The 19,649-nt window shown below is 32.6% G+C and overlaps 2 protein-coding genes and 1 long non-coding RNA gene across 3 annotated transcripts; 2 read left to right on the top strand and 1 right to left on the bottom strand.

The window, feature by feature from the left end:
- The first annotated feature begins 2,702 nt into the window (after positions 1-2,702).
- LOC107953147 (uncharacterized) lies at positions 2,703-4,014 on the top strand. Its single transcript, XR_001699090.2, has 2 exons — positions 2,703-3,377; positions 3,639-4,014. It is a non-coding gene; the product is annotated as an uncharacterized lncRNA (long non-coding RNA).
- Positions 4,015-6,460: 2,446 nt separating this feature from the next.
- LOC107953149 (probable receptor-like protein kinase At1g49730) lies at positions 6,461-9,139 on the top strand. The gene is made up of 7 exons (XM_016888387.2): positions 6,461-6,807; positions 7,547-7,802; positions 8,010-8,062; positions 8,138-8,205; positions 8,364-8,453; positions 8,555-8,618; positions 8,698-9,139. The coding sequence occupies exons 1-7, from the start codon at positions 6,744-6,746 to the stop codon at positions 9,000-9,002; spliced, it is 900 nt and encodes a 299-aa protein (XP_016743876.1). The 5' UTR covers positions 6,461-6,743; the 3' UTR covers positions 9,003-9,139.
- A 162-nt stretch (positions 9,140-9,301) lies between these two features.
- LOC107953148 (dnaJ protein homolog) lies at positions 9,302-11,662 on the bottom strand. Its single transcript, XM_016888386.2, has 6 exons — positions 11,288-11,662; positions 11,017-11,182; positions 10,532-10,670; positions 10,164-10,440; positions 9,875-10,073; positions 9,302-9,798 (listed from the first exon to the last, which is right to left on the bottom strand). Exons 1-6 carry the CDS (start codon positions 11,435-11,437, stop codon positions 9,479-9,481), a joined length of 1,251 nt encoding a protein of 416 aa, XP_016743875.1. The 5' UTR covers positions 11,438-11,662; the 3' UTR covers positions 9,302-9,478.
- Between the last annotated feature and the right edge of the window lie 7,987 nt (positions 11,663-19,649).

Below are 19,649 nucleotides of genomic sequence, written 5' to 3'. Positions count from 1 at the left end.
TTTTTCATATTGAACATGGAAAGAGGCCAGAATCTGTTTAATGTTCATTGAATAATAATTAAAGAGGTGGGAAACCAATTACATGGGCTCATAGCCTGTGTCTGGGGTATACATAAACCCACTGGGCCTCAACTTGGTATCCAAGATTGAAGAACTCGCATAAACAAAAAGATACCCATTAAATTGAATGTCATTATCTAATTTTTAGTGCCCCCAAGGACCAACTTGTCATAGTGCTGCTACTTTTTACTGTCTTTTTTTTTTTCCTTTTTAACTTCAGTTTTTAGTCTAATTAACATTTTGGTATCTAGAGTTGTCACTTCTCTCAATTTTCTATGGATTTTTTTTAATTAGTAGTTTAGGATTCGATTCTCATTTTAAGTATAAAGCAGTTTTAAAATTCATTGCCAGCGTCTACCTTAATGAGTCTAAAAATGCAGAACATTAGTAAGCTCCAATGATTACATTGAGAAACCAAAAAGAATTTACTTCCCTCGTGCATATTAATCCAAAAATTGTAACCTAGTTTTTTTTTTGAATTTAGTATCTTTAGTCAATCAAAATGCATGTCACCTTCTGCTATTCAGTTGTTTCTTTTCTTTTTGAGCTGCTAAATATTCTTTAAAAAAAAATCAGTGGCATGATGTAATGATTTAAATAAAAAATTTTAAATAATTTAGTAATTAAATTATAAATTTTTTTAGTTAAGTAATCAAAATAAAAATTTATCTATAATTTAATAACTAAAAAAGTAATTTACCCATAAAAAAACGTATCTAAAAAGTGGTGTTACCTTCTTTTATTTTCCTTTCCTTCCATTTCCCTTATTCTAGTGCAATCTAAGGGGTTTTCAATTGTTGCAGAGGTGAAGAGATGGAGCTTTGGGTTTCTTCTTCAACCCAAATGAAAATTAAAGGAAATTTAAAATTTTAGGACAATTTAAATAGGGTTTTTTTTAAAATATATATATTGATATAAAAATCCATAGAGGAATTGATGTGAATTGCTTTTTTTTATTTAAGGTATGTTTCATTTTTGTTTTATGGTTAATAAAGGTTTGATAATTTATTCTTTACGGAAGAAGTTAGAAATTTATTTTAGGGGTTAAATTAAATTATAAAATTTTAAAGAGATTAAAATATAATTATACTATTTTATATGTTTATTATTTTAAAACTTAAAAAAAAGGATTAAACTGAAATTTAATCGTGTATTTTTATAATTGTAAAAAAATAAAATAATAATTTGTGATTTGAAGGGAGGTAAAGTCCCTGGGAACTCCTGGCGCTATCGTATATTTCGAAACCATTTTTAAGTTTTGAAAAAATGGGGATTGACTTTAAAAAACGAAAGTTTGGAGTCGCCACCAAATTTTTTATTTAGGTGTGATTGGATCACTTAACAAAGTAACCTATTTTTAGAAAATTGTTTTCTGATCTTCGAAATTAAAAAAAATGGGTTCGAGAGTCAGTTACGTACAAGGAAGGATTAACACCCTCGTAAAACCCAAAATTGGTACCTAATTGATTAATTGATGTCCTAATGTCAAATGCTTGAAAAGACTTTAGAATACGATCCTTTTATTTTTTTTTTAAAAAGACACTTGAATAAATTAAACTGAATGATAAGACCCTCCTATCTCGAAGAAATAAAATGTCACACCCAGTGAGTTAGGATGCAACATTTCTGACCCTTGAAATTAAACTTGTCTTTTAATTTTCAAAACTCATGCATTTAAGTTTCAAAAGGATATTCGATTTTTTGGGTCAAATGAAAAATCAAAACCCAGTAAGTTAGGGCACAATCTCTTAAAATTTCAAATACAAAATGTTGCCTTTATTTTTAGAAATCTTTACCTCGAGAAAACAAAGTGTCATATCCAATAAGTTAGGACCCAACATCTTGAATTCCCAAGCATAAGCTTTTATTTGAAACTTATTCGTTTGGATTGAAGTAGGATATTCGGTTATTTAGATTCAACGTGAAAAATTGGAACCCAATAAGTTAGGGCACAATCCTCTCGAAAATTCCAAATACCGAGTATTGCCTTATTTTTTTAAAAAAGTTTTTTTTGGATTTGGAGGAAAATTGATACAATATTAAAACGAAAAACGATGTATAAAAAAAATATAAAACGGTAATATGAAAATATAGCTTATAGAACACAAAATGGCAATAAACACATCATATGTATTATTTAAGAAGCTAATATCAATAATCAAAGACAAATGAATTAAAAGACATATATAACCATTTCTAAAGAACCAAAGCAAGTCGAAATAGAATGTGGGAATAATTTAAAAATGATAATAAATGAATTTATAATATATAATGTGAGAAAAGAATTTAAAAATTAACAAAGTACAAAATGAATTAAAAAAAAAGACGACATATCCCAAAATTTAAAATAATATATGTATAAGTTTAAAATAAACGTATAAAAAACTCAAAATAAACAATATATGAAATGATTTGTAATGATATAAAATAAAACGTTATATAAAACAATATAAAATGAATAATATATAAGATAATTGAAAGTAACAATATATAAAACTCAATCAAGATAAAACTATTTAGAATATGTAATATCAAAAATGATAAAATAAAATTGCTTGAAAACAATATTACACAAAAAAAAATCTGAAATAAATAAATAAAATACAAATTTGCAACAGGGATGAAAATAAAATAAATCTCTATACAGAATGATAAGTAAATAATCAAGCGAATAAATATTAAATATTAAGCAAATTAATTTAATAGTATGATGATAATGATAATAGAAGTAATAATAATGAAAAAATATAACTAAGATAATAATAACATTACAAATAATTAATTTATTTGGAAATAAAACAACAAAAATAGTAGAAAAGGACTAAAACAGAACTTGAAATCGAATTTCAGGGCAAATCAGAAATAAATAAATGAGAAAAGAATTAAATCACATATACGAATGAAAAGGAGGGACTATTCCCGAAAATATCCCTCTTCCTCCACAAAAAAATAAAAATAAAAAACGGGGTCAGAATTAAAAAGAAAAGGAATTCAATCAAAAAAGCTTTGCAAAGAAGAAGGACTATTCACGAAAATATCCCAAAATTCCAAAAATGAAAAACTCCTCCCTTCCTTAAACGACGTCGTTTCAAATTTAGTTTAAACCACTTCAAACAAAACGTTACAGACCCATTCCGTTTTTCCTTCTTTTTAAAACAAACAAGGATTCTTACTCTTCTTTAAAAAAAGTTCCAAATCCCTAAACCCCATTTTTGCTCTCCTTCAACAGATCATAGAGAGGCCATCCAACCAACCCTTTTTTGAGTCTAATTCCAACGACGGAGAAGGATTCTCCGGCACTGTGACCGCGGGTTCAGGTAAGCCCTTCTCCTTTCCTCTTTGATTATGTATATCTAAAAAAAATATAAGAAAAAGGAAACTCAAAAAATAAGAAAGAAAGAAAAAATGTAATCACCTCCTTGCTTTGGAGTTTTCTTTTGTATTGATTTGAGTGTGTTTTCTTGTATTTCCCCCGTATTCTATTTCTCTAAAAAAAAGGGTAAACAAAAGCTCCCCCAACAATAGATTCTCATGAGGCTTTTATAGCCTTTTTACAACTGTTTTTTCGACTATTGCAGGTGGCGTGGTGGATGCGGGCACTGACATGGCGTGAGTAGTGCGGCATTGGAGGCCCGAGTGGCGTGGGACGCGGAGGTCGTTGGTGGAGCGGCGACTGTTGCAAGCACTGGGGGCTAGGGGTTTTTTTGCTGAAAAGTTTAGGTTTTAGGCCCCTTTGGGCTTTAGGGTTATTAGGGTTTGGGTTTAAGTTTTATTTTGGGTTTTAGATTTAGGTTAAAAACAATTGGGCTTGTAATTTGGACTGTAAAAAAAGAATTTTATTTCTGTTTATTTGTTTGTGGGTCTTGGGCCCGGGCTAAAACTGGGCCCTACAGTATAGATGTAACACTTATTGTCCTTTCATTATCAAATCAAAAATAATTTAATGATGTTAAATTTTGGATATTTTATGTGAGATGAGTGAAATGTTAAAAGTGAGATTGGTTAAAAGAAGGCAGTTGTACGTTCTCTACCTAATAGCATTGAGAGAGCTCGTAGCTCCTTTCTTTGGAAGTCTCTCTCTAAAGTCTGGGCACTTTTGCGCTAGAACATCATATGGTTAGTCGGTAATGGGAACAAAATCCAAAGTTGGAAGGACCCTTGGGTTCCCAATGTTGGTTCCCTTATCAATTATATTCCTGCCCACACCAATATTAGACCTGACAGTCTACTCAGAGAATTGACCACAAATGAGGGCAATTGGAACTTTGAACTCTTGCAGGCTTAGTTACCAAAAGAGATCATTTGCCAGATCAAGGGCATCCCACCTCCTCATCCACTTGAAGAACCTGGCAGACTATCCTGGCGTCATACTTCAATCGGAGCTTTCACCATCAAAAGTGTCTTCAAAATGTTGAAGGAGGAGTCTTGGAGTCCCAAAGATGAGCTATGGAAGAAAGTGTGGAAATTGCTAGGACCGCAAAAAGTTCGTTTTTTCTTCTAGAATGTCCTTAAGTAGAGACTCCTTACCAATACAGAACGAGCTAGGCATGGACTAGTAGAGGACCTTTCTTGCCCAATTTACGGGCATGCATCTGAGGATATCTTACACGTCATCTGAGACTGCACTTTCACTAAAGAAGTGTGGAAACATGTAATTTCGAGAACTCAACAATTTAACTTTTTTTCTAACACTTTGCACAAATGGTTGTCTCTTAATCTACAGGTCAACCTAAATTCCCAAGGTGGGGAAACTAGTTGGGCATGCCTCTTTGGACTATTGGCTTGGTGCCTATGGAAGAATCGTAACATCTTCATTTTTCAAGGAAAATCATAGAGCTCGGAGGAGATAATTAAAACCTCGGTGTCTTGGGTCAAGCACTTCTCCTTGATAAGCAGACAAGTTATGGAAGTTGAAATCGAATCGACCCGTGGAGAACCATTGACAGGAGAGTGGACTTATCTTAACACAGATGGTGCTATTCGAGTGGACTCGGGGGCTGCAGCTACAGGAGGAGTGCTACGAGATAGAAATAGAGAGTGGATCCTAGACTACAACAAATACCTAGGTAATTGCTCGATCCTTGATGTGGAACTTTGGGGTATTCTTGACGGCCTAAAACTCATCCAGCGAAGAGGCGAGGTCAAGGTTGTAATTCAATCTGACAACTTGGAGGCAATTAAAGCTATTCACGGAAGTGTCCTGAAGACCTCACACTCTGCTCTTATCAGAAGGATACAACGCATCTATCCCAAGGAAGCAATTAGATCTTACGCTACATTTCTAGGGAGCAAAATCAAAGTGTTGATTTAATAGCCAAATTGGCTTTTGGAGAAAAGAAAGCTCTACAACTAATCGAAACCCCCTAGAAATCTCAGCACTCATCAAAGTTGATAAAGAGAAGTACTTTTGTATTTCATTTTCCAACCACGTAACTTAGTTTTGTAAGTTTCTTTTATCACCAAAAAAGAAAAAGAAAAAAGAAGGTAGCCGTACCAACCTGGGAGAAATAATCAGTCCCAACTTCATGGGCTAAAATGTTAATTAACCCTTTTTTATTTGCTAAACTAAAAGAAGAGGAGGAGTTGATGGTTGGGTTTAGGTTGTCAAAGTCTGATGTTAGAGTATTATTTATTAATTAAATAAAGTAAAACCAATATTAATTAGAAAAATCTGTATCCAAATCTTAAGTAGAAAGTGAGTTGTTTGGAATCTTAAATTGCTCTTGGAACAAGTTAGTGAGCTCTAAACTAAAATAACATTGTTGGAAAAATTGGATATATTGATATACTGATGTTGCCCCATGCACAAGACACAATAATTTTGCCATTATTCACTTTCTATCTTTTATAAGAAAAAATAAAATAAAAATTGAATTAAACGAGTTATATATGTTAAATCTTTAAAAGGAATTGTCTCTCAACATATTTATGTTATTATAAAATTCAAAGTTTTCTAAAGATTTTGTTAGACACACTTAATCTGTATCCTAATATTATATAAAAACAAAATCACTTGTTTAAAGCCATTAGATCATGAGAATGAATAATTTAAGTTAGTGCGATCAAAATTATTATTTAATGTGCTTTATTGATGTAAGTATAAATATATAAATATTAAAAGATTGATATTTTTTTTTAATTCAACTACTTGTAGAGAAAATGTATGTATGTGAGGTAGTTAAGAAACAAATTTGGAGAAGTAAGTTTTAAGAAAAAACATAGTATGGGAAATAATGTATATTGAAGCGAAAAAGGCCTTGACTAATACACCCATAAATACCCTACCAAGTCCCAAAAAAACTGTCAAAATTGGCATTAAAATAACCGATCTACAATTTAATTAATGGAACCCTCTAAAACTGATCCAACAACATTAACAGATTTTGACACTTCATTTTGGAGTCACCCAAAACTTTTAATTGCCCCCAGTGTAAGGGTTGAACTGATTCAAACCACCACTCACTCATCATAACTCTCACTTACTTCCCAAGTTTGTGAATTATGAGATGGAATCTCAATGTTTTTTTTTATTTAATTACCGAAAATCGGATTCTTGGGTAATACAACGACATGACAATTAGTAATTAAGTATTTGACTGCCGCAGAACCAGGGTCATATAAGTTAACCCAAGAGAACAAAAGAGAAGTGGCGTTTCAGAAAGAGACAGACTGTTGTTTTGGGAATGGATCCTATGATCCGGAAACTCAGATTTCGTCTTCTTGCATGGCTTCACCGATCTCGCTCCGGTAACCGCCCCCCCCTCTTTTTCCTTTAATTGTTTAGTGCAAAAAAATAAAACATAACCGTTGGACTCAAACTCACTGTCTTTGTCTGTTAAGACTGTCATGTTTTTTAGATTAACTGTTGTTTTCGTTTTATGGGAACTTATAGTTATTTTTAGGTGGGATTTTACTAAGGGTTAATTGGTTTTTTTTTTTTTTTGTAATTGTTCATGAATCACGATCCTAGAGAAAAGTTTTGATGGAAATTGGTGGATTTTTAGCTTTGATCATGCTGGTTTAAAATTGGGTTTAATAATTTCTGGTGAATTTGGTTTTGGAGGTTTTGAAAGACTGTAATGAGATTGAACTTGGTAAAGTTGAAATCTTGAAGAATGATATTGCCAGCTCTGAAGATTCTTAGCTAATCTATTTACTTTTTATCAGTTTCAATGGTGCTTAGGATGGTAAATCAATTAGGTTTCAACCTATATATCTCCGTGTATGTGTTGGACAAGATGTCTTTGTGTCTGCATATATGTAATAAATCTTGATCATATGCTGTCCCATTGTTTTTTAATTAGATCAGAGAAGAAACATTATAAGAACTTGTTAAATATATTGGTATTAGCAAATGCAATGGATAAAATTTTGAAAACTTGGCAGTGCATTTGGTTTAAGAGGGTTATTATTGTGAGTTTGTCCAAGATGTGTTGCATTGTCAATTATGATCATACATCATCCCCTTTCTTTTGTTATTTTTCAGGACCAATCTTGTTTGTGAAGAAGTTCTCATACAAAGATGTAAAGAGGGCAACCGATGGCTTCCACAGGATAGTATACAGCAATTCCCATGGGGCTGCTTATAAGGCCAACTTTGAAGGAGGTGAAGTTGCTTTGGTAAAAGAAGCAAGAGCTTTTGATGAAGGGAAAGAAAGTTTCTATCGAGAAGTGCAATTCTTGGGGCGATTGCATCACCGCCATCTTCTTGCGCTTAGGGGGTTTTCCACAGGGCAGAAGAGGTTGATGTCTAACTTTCATGTTCCTTCCCTTTTCTGATTTGCTTGCTTTTAGACAAATTGTAGAGGCTTGATTTCGAAAAAAGAAAAAAAGTGTGCAGCAGTTGACACTTGACAACATCAAATGAAAGATTCATGTGTGTTTCCGTAGCTTCTACAATCAAGACATCATGCATAAAGATTCATCATAGTTTTGCTTTATCTTTGCAGGTTATTAGTGTTTGACAATATTGAAAATGGAAGCTTGAAGGAGCATTTTAATGGTAAATCTATAAAGCATGATTTATATGTACTTGCAAAAACTTCATTTTGTGTTTTTAAACACTGGCTCTTGACAGATCCTCTCAGGACTCCTTTGAATTGGAAAGCAAGGCTACAAATAGCTGTAGGTGTGGCAGCAGCATTGGTAAGTCGCAAACTCAAGTATCGAGAGTCTGTGGGTGAGGGAGGAGATTACCGATACAGGGTTTCAAACCCGAAATATACTCAACCTTACTTTGTAAAATTTTTTCTCTGCATATTAGTTTGATCTCTGTATAACATAATGCATACACTATACCGCAGGAATACTTGCTTCTTTTCAGTAACCCACCTGTTTATCATGTCTCCATCAGCTCAAGCAATATCATGTTAGACGAAAACTTTACAGCAAAGGTCAACTTTCATTCCCTTTTGATGTTAGCATTTGTATAGTTAACACTGACATCATAAGAAGATAATAAAAAGTAATGGCCATTATTCTTTCTTTAAAACAGCTATCAGACGTCGGCCTTCTCAGTTCAATTGGAACTTATGTTCCTCATTCCTCGTGTTCAGAAGGTGAGGTGATACCATAGCAAGAGTTGCTTTCCATCCCAATGTGTGTTGATAGAATATGATATTCATTGTTTGGTTGCAGAATGCATGGATCAGGAATGTGGCAACATAGTCTATCAGCTTGGGGTTCTGATATTGGAGCTAATAACAGGGCAGTCATCGGAGCAAGGGGGCACCGATTTAATCCAATGGGTCCAAGGATCTCGGCTAAGCAGTTCCATCCATATGATGATAGATCCAGATCTAGGGAACAATTATGATGCTAGGGAGCTTAAGAAGCTTTTGGTTGTAGCAAGATTATGTATAAAATCCAAGAGTAACCCAAAGTTTCCGGTCTCACAGGTATTTCGTTTTCTGCAGAAAAAGGTACACATTCCCCGAGATTAAGTGTTGGTAAGCAGAGTTTAGTTTTGTTTTGTACAAAGAATTTCATTTATTTTATTTATAGAAACGAAGTTGGAGTTCATTCATTCATGGAGATTTTGCAAGACTAGAACAAATCCAATAAATAAAGAATTGTTTCATTCTGTTTTCAATCATAATGGAATAGAAATGCATGCAAATATGGTACTAGTCTTATTGTTAAAGAAGATTTGGTGCACATGTTGCTAAAATCAAGAGTGGAGGATCCTAGACTGAAAGTGTGGAAATCTTAACTGAGAAAACATTAATTGAAAATAAATAAATAGCCTACAGAGAAATCGACATTTTCTATAAAAATTGTCTGGTAAACAAAGAACACTTCCGGACTGCAACAGAGCAGACTTGCAAAAAAAAACCATACAGTCCCAGTTATGTTACTGTGAAGATCAGCTTCCATAAACCTAGGAATACGAATACTACTCAAACTCAGCTCCAATTCATTACTGTTGAGCACATTGCACTCTCTGGGCACCACCATGCGTATCCTCATCTTCATCATAGGCTTCCTGAGCTACCTGCTGCTTCCTCCTCATCTCCTCTTCAATGTTCACATCGTGTAGCGTGGTCTCCTCACACTCATCTAGCTCCATATCAGTCAAATGAGATGTTGGTTTTGGCGGCAGAATAGCCTCAAGTGCCTTAATCTGATCAGGGTTCAATGAATCAGGGAATTCAACGGTGAAGTGAATGTACATTTTGCCCTTGATGAATGACCTCTGGTACAGGGGCATCCCCTCATCATTGATTGCCTTAAATGAATCTGGGATAAAATGTTACACAAGTTAAAAACCAAGCAATGCAAAATAAGAAAGCCTTAAATGTCCCCGACTACTTACCAGGCTTAACAACCTCTCCAGGAATCGACTTGATTAGAAGTTGTCGACCATCAAGATGGGTAACCACAAACTGGAAGCCACACAAAGCTTCAGTTAGAGCCAATGTATGTTCCACAAACAGGTCTTCTCCCTTTCTCTTGAATTTTGGATGGTCTTTCTGCTGAAGGACAAAGACTATGTCCCCTGTAATGGTATCGGGCTGCAGAGCACACCAAACATCAATAAAAAATCAGTTAGGCCCCATGTTACGGTGCATATACTAGACTAATTATTGAATCATAAAACATACAGCCTCATCAGCTTCGCCTGGGAACGTAATCTTCTGTCCGTTCTGCATACCCTTTTCTACAATGACTTCCAGCACTTTCTTCTCCTGAACAACCTTCTCACCTTTACACTGAGGGCAGCGGTCCTTGTCATTTATCGTCTCACCCGTACCCTTGCATTCATTGCAAGGATGTTGCATTTGCTGAATCATGGAAGGACCAAGGTGCCTGACTGAAATCTTCATACCAGAACCCTGGCAACCAGGGCATTGCATTGAAGCTCCAGATTTCGAACCCTTGCTGTAATAAATAACACAATTACATGTAAGCAAATACTACCAACAGTTCCAAACATAGGGGAAAAAAGGAAAGAAGAAAACTATTAACTTACCCACTGCACTTGGAGCATATCACATTGCGGGAAAGTGAAAGCTTCTTTGAGGTCCCAAGGTAAAGATCCTCCAGAGACACCTTCAGGGGATGAACTACATCCTCTCCCCGTCTCTGTCTCCTTCCTCGACTGCTAGCACCTGGTTATCCACAATAACACCATGATGCAATCATCCTAATCTCCATAAAATTCTACCCCACAAAAACCATACAATTATCAAATTTCTCAACCATTTATCAGTATAGCACCAAGTCATCAAACAAGCCGATATTCAAGTGTTAAATTTAGAACGAAAGTGATTATGCTCCTAAAAGACAATCCAACATTAAACAACATAACAATGGTTTCAAATACCGGAGCCTATTCTTCAGTCAGAATCCTCTAAATAAGAAAAATAAAATCGACTATATCCTTAAACCCAAGAAGACATTCCAGAACGGAAGGAAAGTAATACTCAAATAACCCTATTTTAAACTAATCCTCACCTCCAAAGGGACTACCACCGAAGAAGGATGAAAATATATCAAAGGGGTCATGAGCCGCGGCTCCACCACCCATTCCTTCCTTGAGAGCATCCTCACCGTACTGATCATATATCTCACGTTTCTCAGGATCACTCAAAACCTCATAAGCTTGAGCTAACTCTTTAAACTGCCAATCAACCAAAACACAAAAAACAAACCCAGCAAGCAAAATTAGCGATAAAACGATTACACCCACAATTAACCAGAAAAAAACAAGAAGCAAAGATTGTACCTTTTCAGGATCACCACCTTTGTCTGGATGGTTTTTAATGGCGGCTTTTTTATAAGCTTTCTTTAAATCATCGTGGGAAGCATTCTTGGAAACACCCAGAATCTCATAGTACCTCGTATTATCACTCTTCTTGGGTGCTCTTCCAAACATCTTTTTTTATCTTTTTTTGTTTTTTTTGTTTTCAGCAGTCTAGTGTATCAAAACAACTTTCTTATTCACTTTATTTCGGGGGAGAGAGAGAATAATAACACAACAGAAAGCCCTGAACCAGGAAAAGAAGAAAAGAATAAATCAAAATGGCGTGGTTCCGACGTAATTGGGATGGACTCCCTTTTATACGACCAGATTGTTTAATGTGGACTATTGAGATTTGGCATCCCTTTTCTTGTTTCCAAGTCTCTACAACCTTTACCATTTCTTTAACAAATATTTTAAATTTTATTCATAGATGGAGTGAGTGATAAAGGAATTTAAAATTTAATATTATTAAACAGTCATTAACTTTTTTATTTTTTATTTAAACATAAAATAAAAATATTAGAAGTAAAATTGTGATAATAATATTAATTACAATTTTTTTAAAAAAATATTTCTATAATTTTATAATTAAATTAGTGATTCGATTAAGAGTGAACCCAACTCAATAAAATACTTTAATAATAAATTTGATAAAAGAATTTATAATACTTAAAATTTATCACAGCTTTAATTTAACTTTTATAGAAAATAATTCTTCTTAAATATAATATGATTTAGAAATAGAAATAAATTAGAATAAAGTAATAAAATTTATCAAATATCTAAAATGAGCCATCCTCCATCCATTCAAGTCACGATCAGAGCACGAATACAAGGACTTAGTATGCAGGATCCTAGGCCAAGCCAGCAAACAATTGGAATCGTTTCTACCACCCAACAGATGGGGATCAACCCTATGCTGGTCACTACAAGATGGCAACCTGGTACCACAAGTCATTGAAGCATGCATCCATTACACTGTGTGTCAGATTATAGGCTTTGGCAGGCTGGCTTGCAAGAGCCTGCTGGAGACCAATGAGAGTCTTATGTTAGAATATACGAGGCATGGGTTAGTTCCGGATATTTTATGAATGCATGAAATTAACCCAAGGGTATAGCGTCTATGTGTTCCCATATGTATCAAGGTGGCCGGAAAGCTAGGTTTTGACTACTGTACGAGGGTATAGATAGCACTGGGAAAGGAGGGGGCTTAGTAATTATGTGGATAAAAGAAAAGCATCAAATCTTTGCTTATGTCGAGGATTCGCCCAATCATTTTTGGTTATCACTAATATACGGCCATCCCTCCCTTTCACTTTGAGCAGCCGATGAGCTTCAAAATTATGAAGGGCCATGACTTTCCTTTTCTGGATGGGAAATTAAATTGGTATTAATTTAATTTTGAAAGTGGAAGGGAAATAGGGCCTTTTCTATCTTAAATTAGATTTTGTTTAATTTTTGCTTTAATTAACTTAAAATCAATTTTAAATACTTTTTAAAAATTTTCACATGAATTAGAATTGATATTTGGATATCCACTTACGTTTGTTGTTTGAAAAAATGAATTTATTTTAAATAAAATTATATTTTTAGAGTGAGAACCTCGTTTCATAAGATATGGTATTTCCATATTTGAAAAACCGAAGAGACCAAAAGAAAAGAAAAAGAAAAATTATTTTCTTTGATTTTTCTGCTTTAGAAGTATAAATAAATAAGTAAAAACTTGAAAATAAAAATAAAAATTTTAGTTGAGTGGTAAAATTTTATTGATGTAAATATTATAAGATCAAATATCACCTATACAAATTATTTATTGTTTTTAAATTAAACCAATAAACTACACTCGAATAATATAAAGATATTTTGTAATTTTTTAACTTAATTAAATAAATTAAATTGATTTATTTTATTTTTTTAGAAACTAAATTACTTCTAATCATTTGACAAAAAATAAATACTTCTTATGAAGCAATTACAGCGATAGCTTTTAAATTGAGAATCAAATTGTTTTTAACCCTTAGATCAAAATGAATAAATCTAAACTTTAGATTCAAGATTTAATCTACTTCACTAAAATAAAGAGCACAACACCCAATATTTCCTCTCTTCTTTTTTTTTCTTTTCATTGTGTGATACAAGTTTTAGGTTGAAAAAAATTTGGAGAATCTCTTGCACTACATTTGGTTCAATACAATAAAATGAAGTTGTAATGGAATAGAGCCGTAATCAGTAATTAAATTGTATGGTTGAATGGATTGGAATGGAATAAAACTGTAATAGTATTCTTATGTTTGATTGAATGAAATATATGTTTGATTGAATGAAATATATGTTGTAATAACATAAGCAAAAAAGTTGAAATGACCAGAGTACCCTTAGTAGAATTTTCTTTTAAGTAGATGATTATTGTTATTGCTATTAAATTTTAATAGGATTATTATTAAATATAATTTAATAAAAATAATAAATAATTTAATCATATTTTAATATAATTATTAAATAAAATTTAATAACATTCTCAACATAATTATTATTAAAATATGAATTAATAAAAATAAAAATATATAATATTAGAAAAATAATATAAAACATGCTTTATTATTTTTAAACTGCAATGCATATTTAATGTGCTAGAATATCATTAGCGAAACAAATAATTTAATTATCCTCTAAACTAAAAAACAAAAGATTAGAAGTAATAAATAGTTGGAGAATTATATTTGACATCCAAATATAATGTTAATACATTAACAAAAGGTTACATGATGTCATTAACTTATATGCCATAATCTATATGTCATCAAAAAGTTATAACACTATGTGGCATTCTATCATGTCATTATACTATCCAAATATTATATATACAAAAAGTTACCAAAACACCACCAACACAATCATGATTTTTAATGGGTAGAAATAAATTTTCTCACCCATTCCGATCATACAGAAGAAGTTAGACTTAAGAAACGAGCATTTGCGTTGGATAATTTGGAATTTTGCTCAACGTTTGAAAGCGCTCATCCTCAATTAGTCCTTCTACATCACATAAGGCCATATATAATTTTTGGGCATTTTCTTGAATGAGCATTCCCTACTTCTCTTGAATTAGCACTTTGGAGGCAATGCTCCTACTTCTGTATATTTTTCCCCAATAATGTGGCAACATCAACAAGTGAAGTAGAAGAAGTTTATTCACTTACATCATAAATATTTTTTTCTTTGTTGAAAATGTGGAATCATCTTGATTTGACTCCGACGGTTGCGATTGTGTAACCGAGACATCCATCTTATTCAAGGAGACATAAGCTTCGCATCCATGGTAATTGCATCATTCTTTAGGATTTTTTGTAGTAGCTACATCCTTAACATCTATTTCTTCAATAGTATCAACAACTATTTGAACATCTTTCTCAGTGGCTCGATCTTTTGCGTATATGGAAGTAAGTTGGTCATAATAATGGAAACTGTGATATCTGAATTGATCGACTTCTTTATGACTCTATAAAAAAGAAGGAACCTACATTAGATATAAGTTTGGTCAAAACAAGATAATAAAGACGGTAACTAATTCTTACACTTATATATGAGTTCCACGCAACATCTTTAGCAATAACCATCTGCCTATGCTCTTTCCGACCAAATCTGCTATTGTTTTTTTCCTCTGAGCATGTCACAAAAGATTACCCATTCCTTTTTCAATATCCTAATCCTCAATTTAAGATTAGGACTAGCCTTCAGCATAGCATGAGGTAAAATTTTTTCTAACATTCTTTCTAGCTTATTTAATTAATCAGCCTTGAATCTCGTGTTTGCGTTAAAAGTTCTAACATTTTGCAAGTCGACCATACAGACAACCAACACAGCATCTTCTTTTAGAACTCATTGCCTTTTGGTTCCTCAAAAATTTTGGGAAGAAGTTGCATTTGGTTGTGAAAAGCCTAAAATAACTATCATAAGAAAAATGCAAATTAAAATTAAGTTCGATATTATGAATCAGAAGGTAGACACTTTATAAAATTATAACACATAAAGAATCAAAAAAAATTAAAGTTGTAATTCAACAAGTTTAGTACAATACATAAAGACAATACAGACAACACCAAAGTTTCATAAACTAGATACATGAAATAACATAAATAAATTAACATTCTACTATATTTTAATAAACCTAACCAATTTCTAGATGCTTTCCATTCATAGAACATTTAGTTGGCTAATTCCATCCTCCAAGTAGCCCATGCATCCAATGGATGAATATTTACGATATTCGGTTCATCGTTCTCTATCACATTACTAGGTAATCCTTCTGTCAACTCTGCTTCAATAGGATCAAGACTCATATAGGTTCAAATAAAATAAGGTTCAAATAAAATATGGAGCAAGCAACATGCAATAATGATTTTATTGTGCACCCTCAAAGGATAAAATGGACTCTTAAGTATTCCCCATCTAAGTTTTAATAACCTAAAAATCTAAGTTTTAATAACCCAAAACATCTTTCAATAACATTAAGCGCCGAAGCATGTTTCATATTGAAAAATTCTTATAGAGTACTTGGTTGATGACCATGATGCCATTCATTCAAATGATATTTTTTCCCCTAAAAAGCACAACAAAACCTTCACAATTTGTGTAACCAACATCAACTAGATAATAACTACCTATGAAAAAAAACTATTTATCATGAATAACTTTCCCAAAAAAGTATGCTCTTAAAAATTAATTCAAATTCCTCCAATTCTGCACTTTACCATAAAAAACTTTTAGTCCATATCTCCTAGCAATAGCATCTCGAAAAACTTGTACATCAATATTCCAAACCAGGAATAACATAAACAAATTACATATCAGGTGTACAAACACCTAACATATTTGTTGTTATGTCACATTTTCACGTTCGATATCTAGGTTTATCAACTTTTGGAACCCTAATCTTAATGTGGGTTCCATTTAAAGCACCTAAGCAATTCTACAAAAATGATTTAATGTCAAGTTAGGGTACTATATTTAAATCTAAATCAAGTGAATTATGTACATGCTATATATGGAATGCATTCCAATACCTTGAACCATTTCCACCTTGGGTTTGTAGAATTAGCTGTAATTGGCTCTGCCTTTTTAAATAGCACATCTTGTAAGTGTATGATTGACTGACATCGCCCATGTACAATAAAACAATGAATTTATAAAACAATTTTTAAAGTTCGATTTTACTGCAAACGTACATGTCAATTGTAATATTTATAGTGTTTCAATAAAACACCAAAATATTCCAAAGATCGAACCTAAAGGAGATGTTGATTAAGCGATAGCTAGCATACATTATAGAATCTAAAAGACTATTGGTATGATTTTATAGTACGACAATTCATATCAAGAAAAGATTGCAAGAAAATTAAATATGTTACTCTAAGGATTAAATTGCAAAGAATATAAAACTAAGAGAATATTTAGTAAATAACTAATGGTGGTTGGTTGATTTTGATGCGATTCATTGATCCTCGAACAATGGACTTAAATTGCATAAAATTACTAAGTGGATCCATTTTATCTTCCGATTTTAATTTTACCAACTTGGACAAATTAACTCCGATTTATATTTCGATCTTATCAGTTAATTTGGGACTAATGAATGGATGCGTGACAAGATTACCTTTCGGGCTCACTTGCCTCGTTATTCCCTAAAGGGCTTCACTTTCTAAGTTTTTAGGTTTATTCGATTTAGTCCAATTTATTATGATTTAGTCATTTGTCCAAAGATTTCAGTTTACTCACATCTCCATCAACCAACCCCGTTTGAGGTTTAGCTACTCATGTTGAAACTAAAAGAAATGAACATGGAGATGGAAAATAAAACATCAATGAAAATAAAACTTAAGAAAAATATGAAAGTTGAGATTTTTATGTAAGAAAACTTAAATAACATGAAACTAAAAGTATTTAACAAGAAAATCCAAAGCAAGAAACGTAAAAGGAACAAGCTTTAACAGATTTAAAGTAAAAGAAATTGAAATACATTAAACTAAAGCTTAAAGTGTCTTGAAACTAAGGTATAGGGACTGAAAGTATAAATAAACCTTAACTACAGCGATAACTAACTTAACTAACACTAAGACCATTAAGAACAATAAGTAAATGCAAAAAAATAAACTCTAAACTAAGAAAGAAGAAGAAAAAAAATGAAAACCTTAGAAAATGTGCAGAAAAACTAAGAGAAACATAGAGAAAACTAAACCTAAAACTAAGTTAATGTGTGTCTTTCTCCTGCTTAGCCAATTTTGGTTGTTTTAAGCTGTCATCTGATGCTTTTTGTTGCTAAAAATGCCCCTACACATAGGGCTGTGCAAAATTCGGGTAAAATTGAAAAAATTCGGTTAACCGACCGAATTCATTTAATCGGTCGGTTAGCCGAATTAATTCGATCAGGGGTCGGTTAATAATTTTTTGAGTTTTCGGTTAACGGTTAATTCGGTTCAAAACCAGTCAGTTAACTGAATTTTTTCGGTTTAACCAAAAAATAATAAATAAAATAATAATATATAAATAGCCCACTATTCACTCAAACCCAATCCAACATAAACCCAAATACCCAATCTAATATAAATTAACCCAAGTACCCAACCCAATCATAAAAATTACAAATAATTTAATAAAGAAAAATAAAAATAAAAATCTAAAACTAAAAATAAAAATAAAAAATATAATTTTATACAAATAATTCGGTTAATTTGGTTAATTAGGTTAATTTGGGTAATTCGGGTAATTCGGTTAATTCGGTTAATTTTATACTTATTTTAACCAAAAATAAAAAATATATAATTTTCGGTTAATTCGGTTAATCGACCGAATTAACCGAAAAATTTTGGTTCGGTTAACGGTTAAAAATTTTGAAGGGTTGGTTAATTCAGTTAATGTTATTTCAAGTCGGTTAACCGATTGAACACCTCTACCTACACAGGCCATAGGTGATTTATGGACCGGGTGGACAAAGACTACCCTTTTTGTCCAAGTTTGACTCCCCTGGCGAATGTGGTGTCATGATACCTAGAAATGGATATCGCGACACCTTGGGCAGTGTAGAGCCTTTGGGTCTTCTTTGAAAGGTGGATATTGTGATACCCAAAGAGAATATCGCGATACCACTAAAGAGAATTTTCTTTCTTCCATCTTGTTGGAGGTATTGTGATTCCAAGGTGTAAATATCACGATACCCTTTCCTTTTGTGTCGTTCTTGTTCGTTTTCAACTACCAACACGTCCTTACACCACTCAACCACATGTTAGGCCTCCCAATGACACTATTGGCAAATTGGGTCAAAAAATAGGCAAAATCGAGACATTTTCACTTATAAAATGAAAATATAAAAATAATGAAAAACTATACTAAAGATACTATTTTACTCGAGAAAAAACTCCCTAAGCATACTGGAAGAGCCTAATTTGCCACATCAATTTGTGGCAGATTAATGACAACATTTAAAACATTGTGAAATGATGCTTGATAACTCGGTTTTTAAAGTGATGAGAAATGAAATGTAAGAACATCTATGTTCCTTGACGACTTTAATCCACCTAAAATTTTAACATCTCACATAGTTAAAAAAAATCAACTCTATTCATCTTAACTTGTTCAATACAAGTCTCGTCACTAGCATGTACAAGTCTTTTTACATAATCTCGATGTATATAAAAATCTAAAATATATGATCTAATTCTTAGTATATAAGTATGTAGCCTAGAGATAACACCCAACATAACTAAGAACCAACTCGCAACTGCACACATTTGCAACCATACTGTCAATACAAGATCAATTCTTTTTCGCCCCTCACTTTGTGCTATTAAAGGAAAACGAGTCTGTCGAAACCCTTTTTATTTTGAAAGCAAAGGGGATCGACTTTGAAAACAAAAATGTGGAGTCGCCACCAATCTTTTGATTTAGGTGTGATTGGGCCACCTACTAAAACACTTTATTCAATGAAAAATAATTTTGGTTCATGTAAAATCAAATGAAATGGATCCGGGAGTCGGTTACGCATGAGGAAGGGTTAGCACCCTCATGACGCCCAAAAATTGGTACTAAATTGATTTGATGCTGTCCTTATACCAAAAGGTCTTAAAAGAAAAGATTTTTCAAAGTATGATTTTTTTAAAATGCTTGAATAGTTCAAATTAGTAGTCAAAAATCTCTCGTTTTAAAGACATGCAGTGTCATTCCCAGCACGATTGGATACGATCCCTTATACCTTTAAAAACGCAATTAATTTTCGACTTTTAAAAACTCATACATTAAAATTATAAAAGGTTATCCAAATATTTGGTTCACCGGAAAAGTCATACCCAGT

The sequence above is a fragment of the Gossypium hirsutum genome, chromosome A07 (assembly GCF_007990345.1).
Source record: "Gossypium hirsutum isolate 1008001.06 chromosome A07, Gossypium_hirsutum_v2.1, whole genome shotgun sequence".
NCBI classification, from domain to species: Eukaryota; Viridiplantae; Streptophyta; class Magnoliopsida; order Malvales; family Malvaceae; genus Gossypium; species Gossypium hirsutum.
The sequence above is the reverse complement of the archived record's forward strand: the minus strand, read 5'-3'. Positions and strand labels throughout refer to the sequence as shown.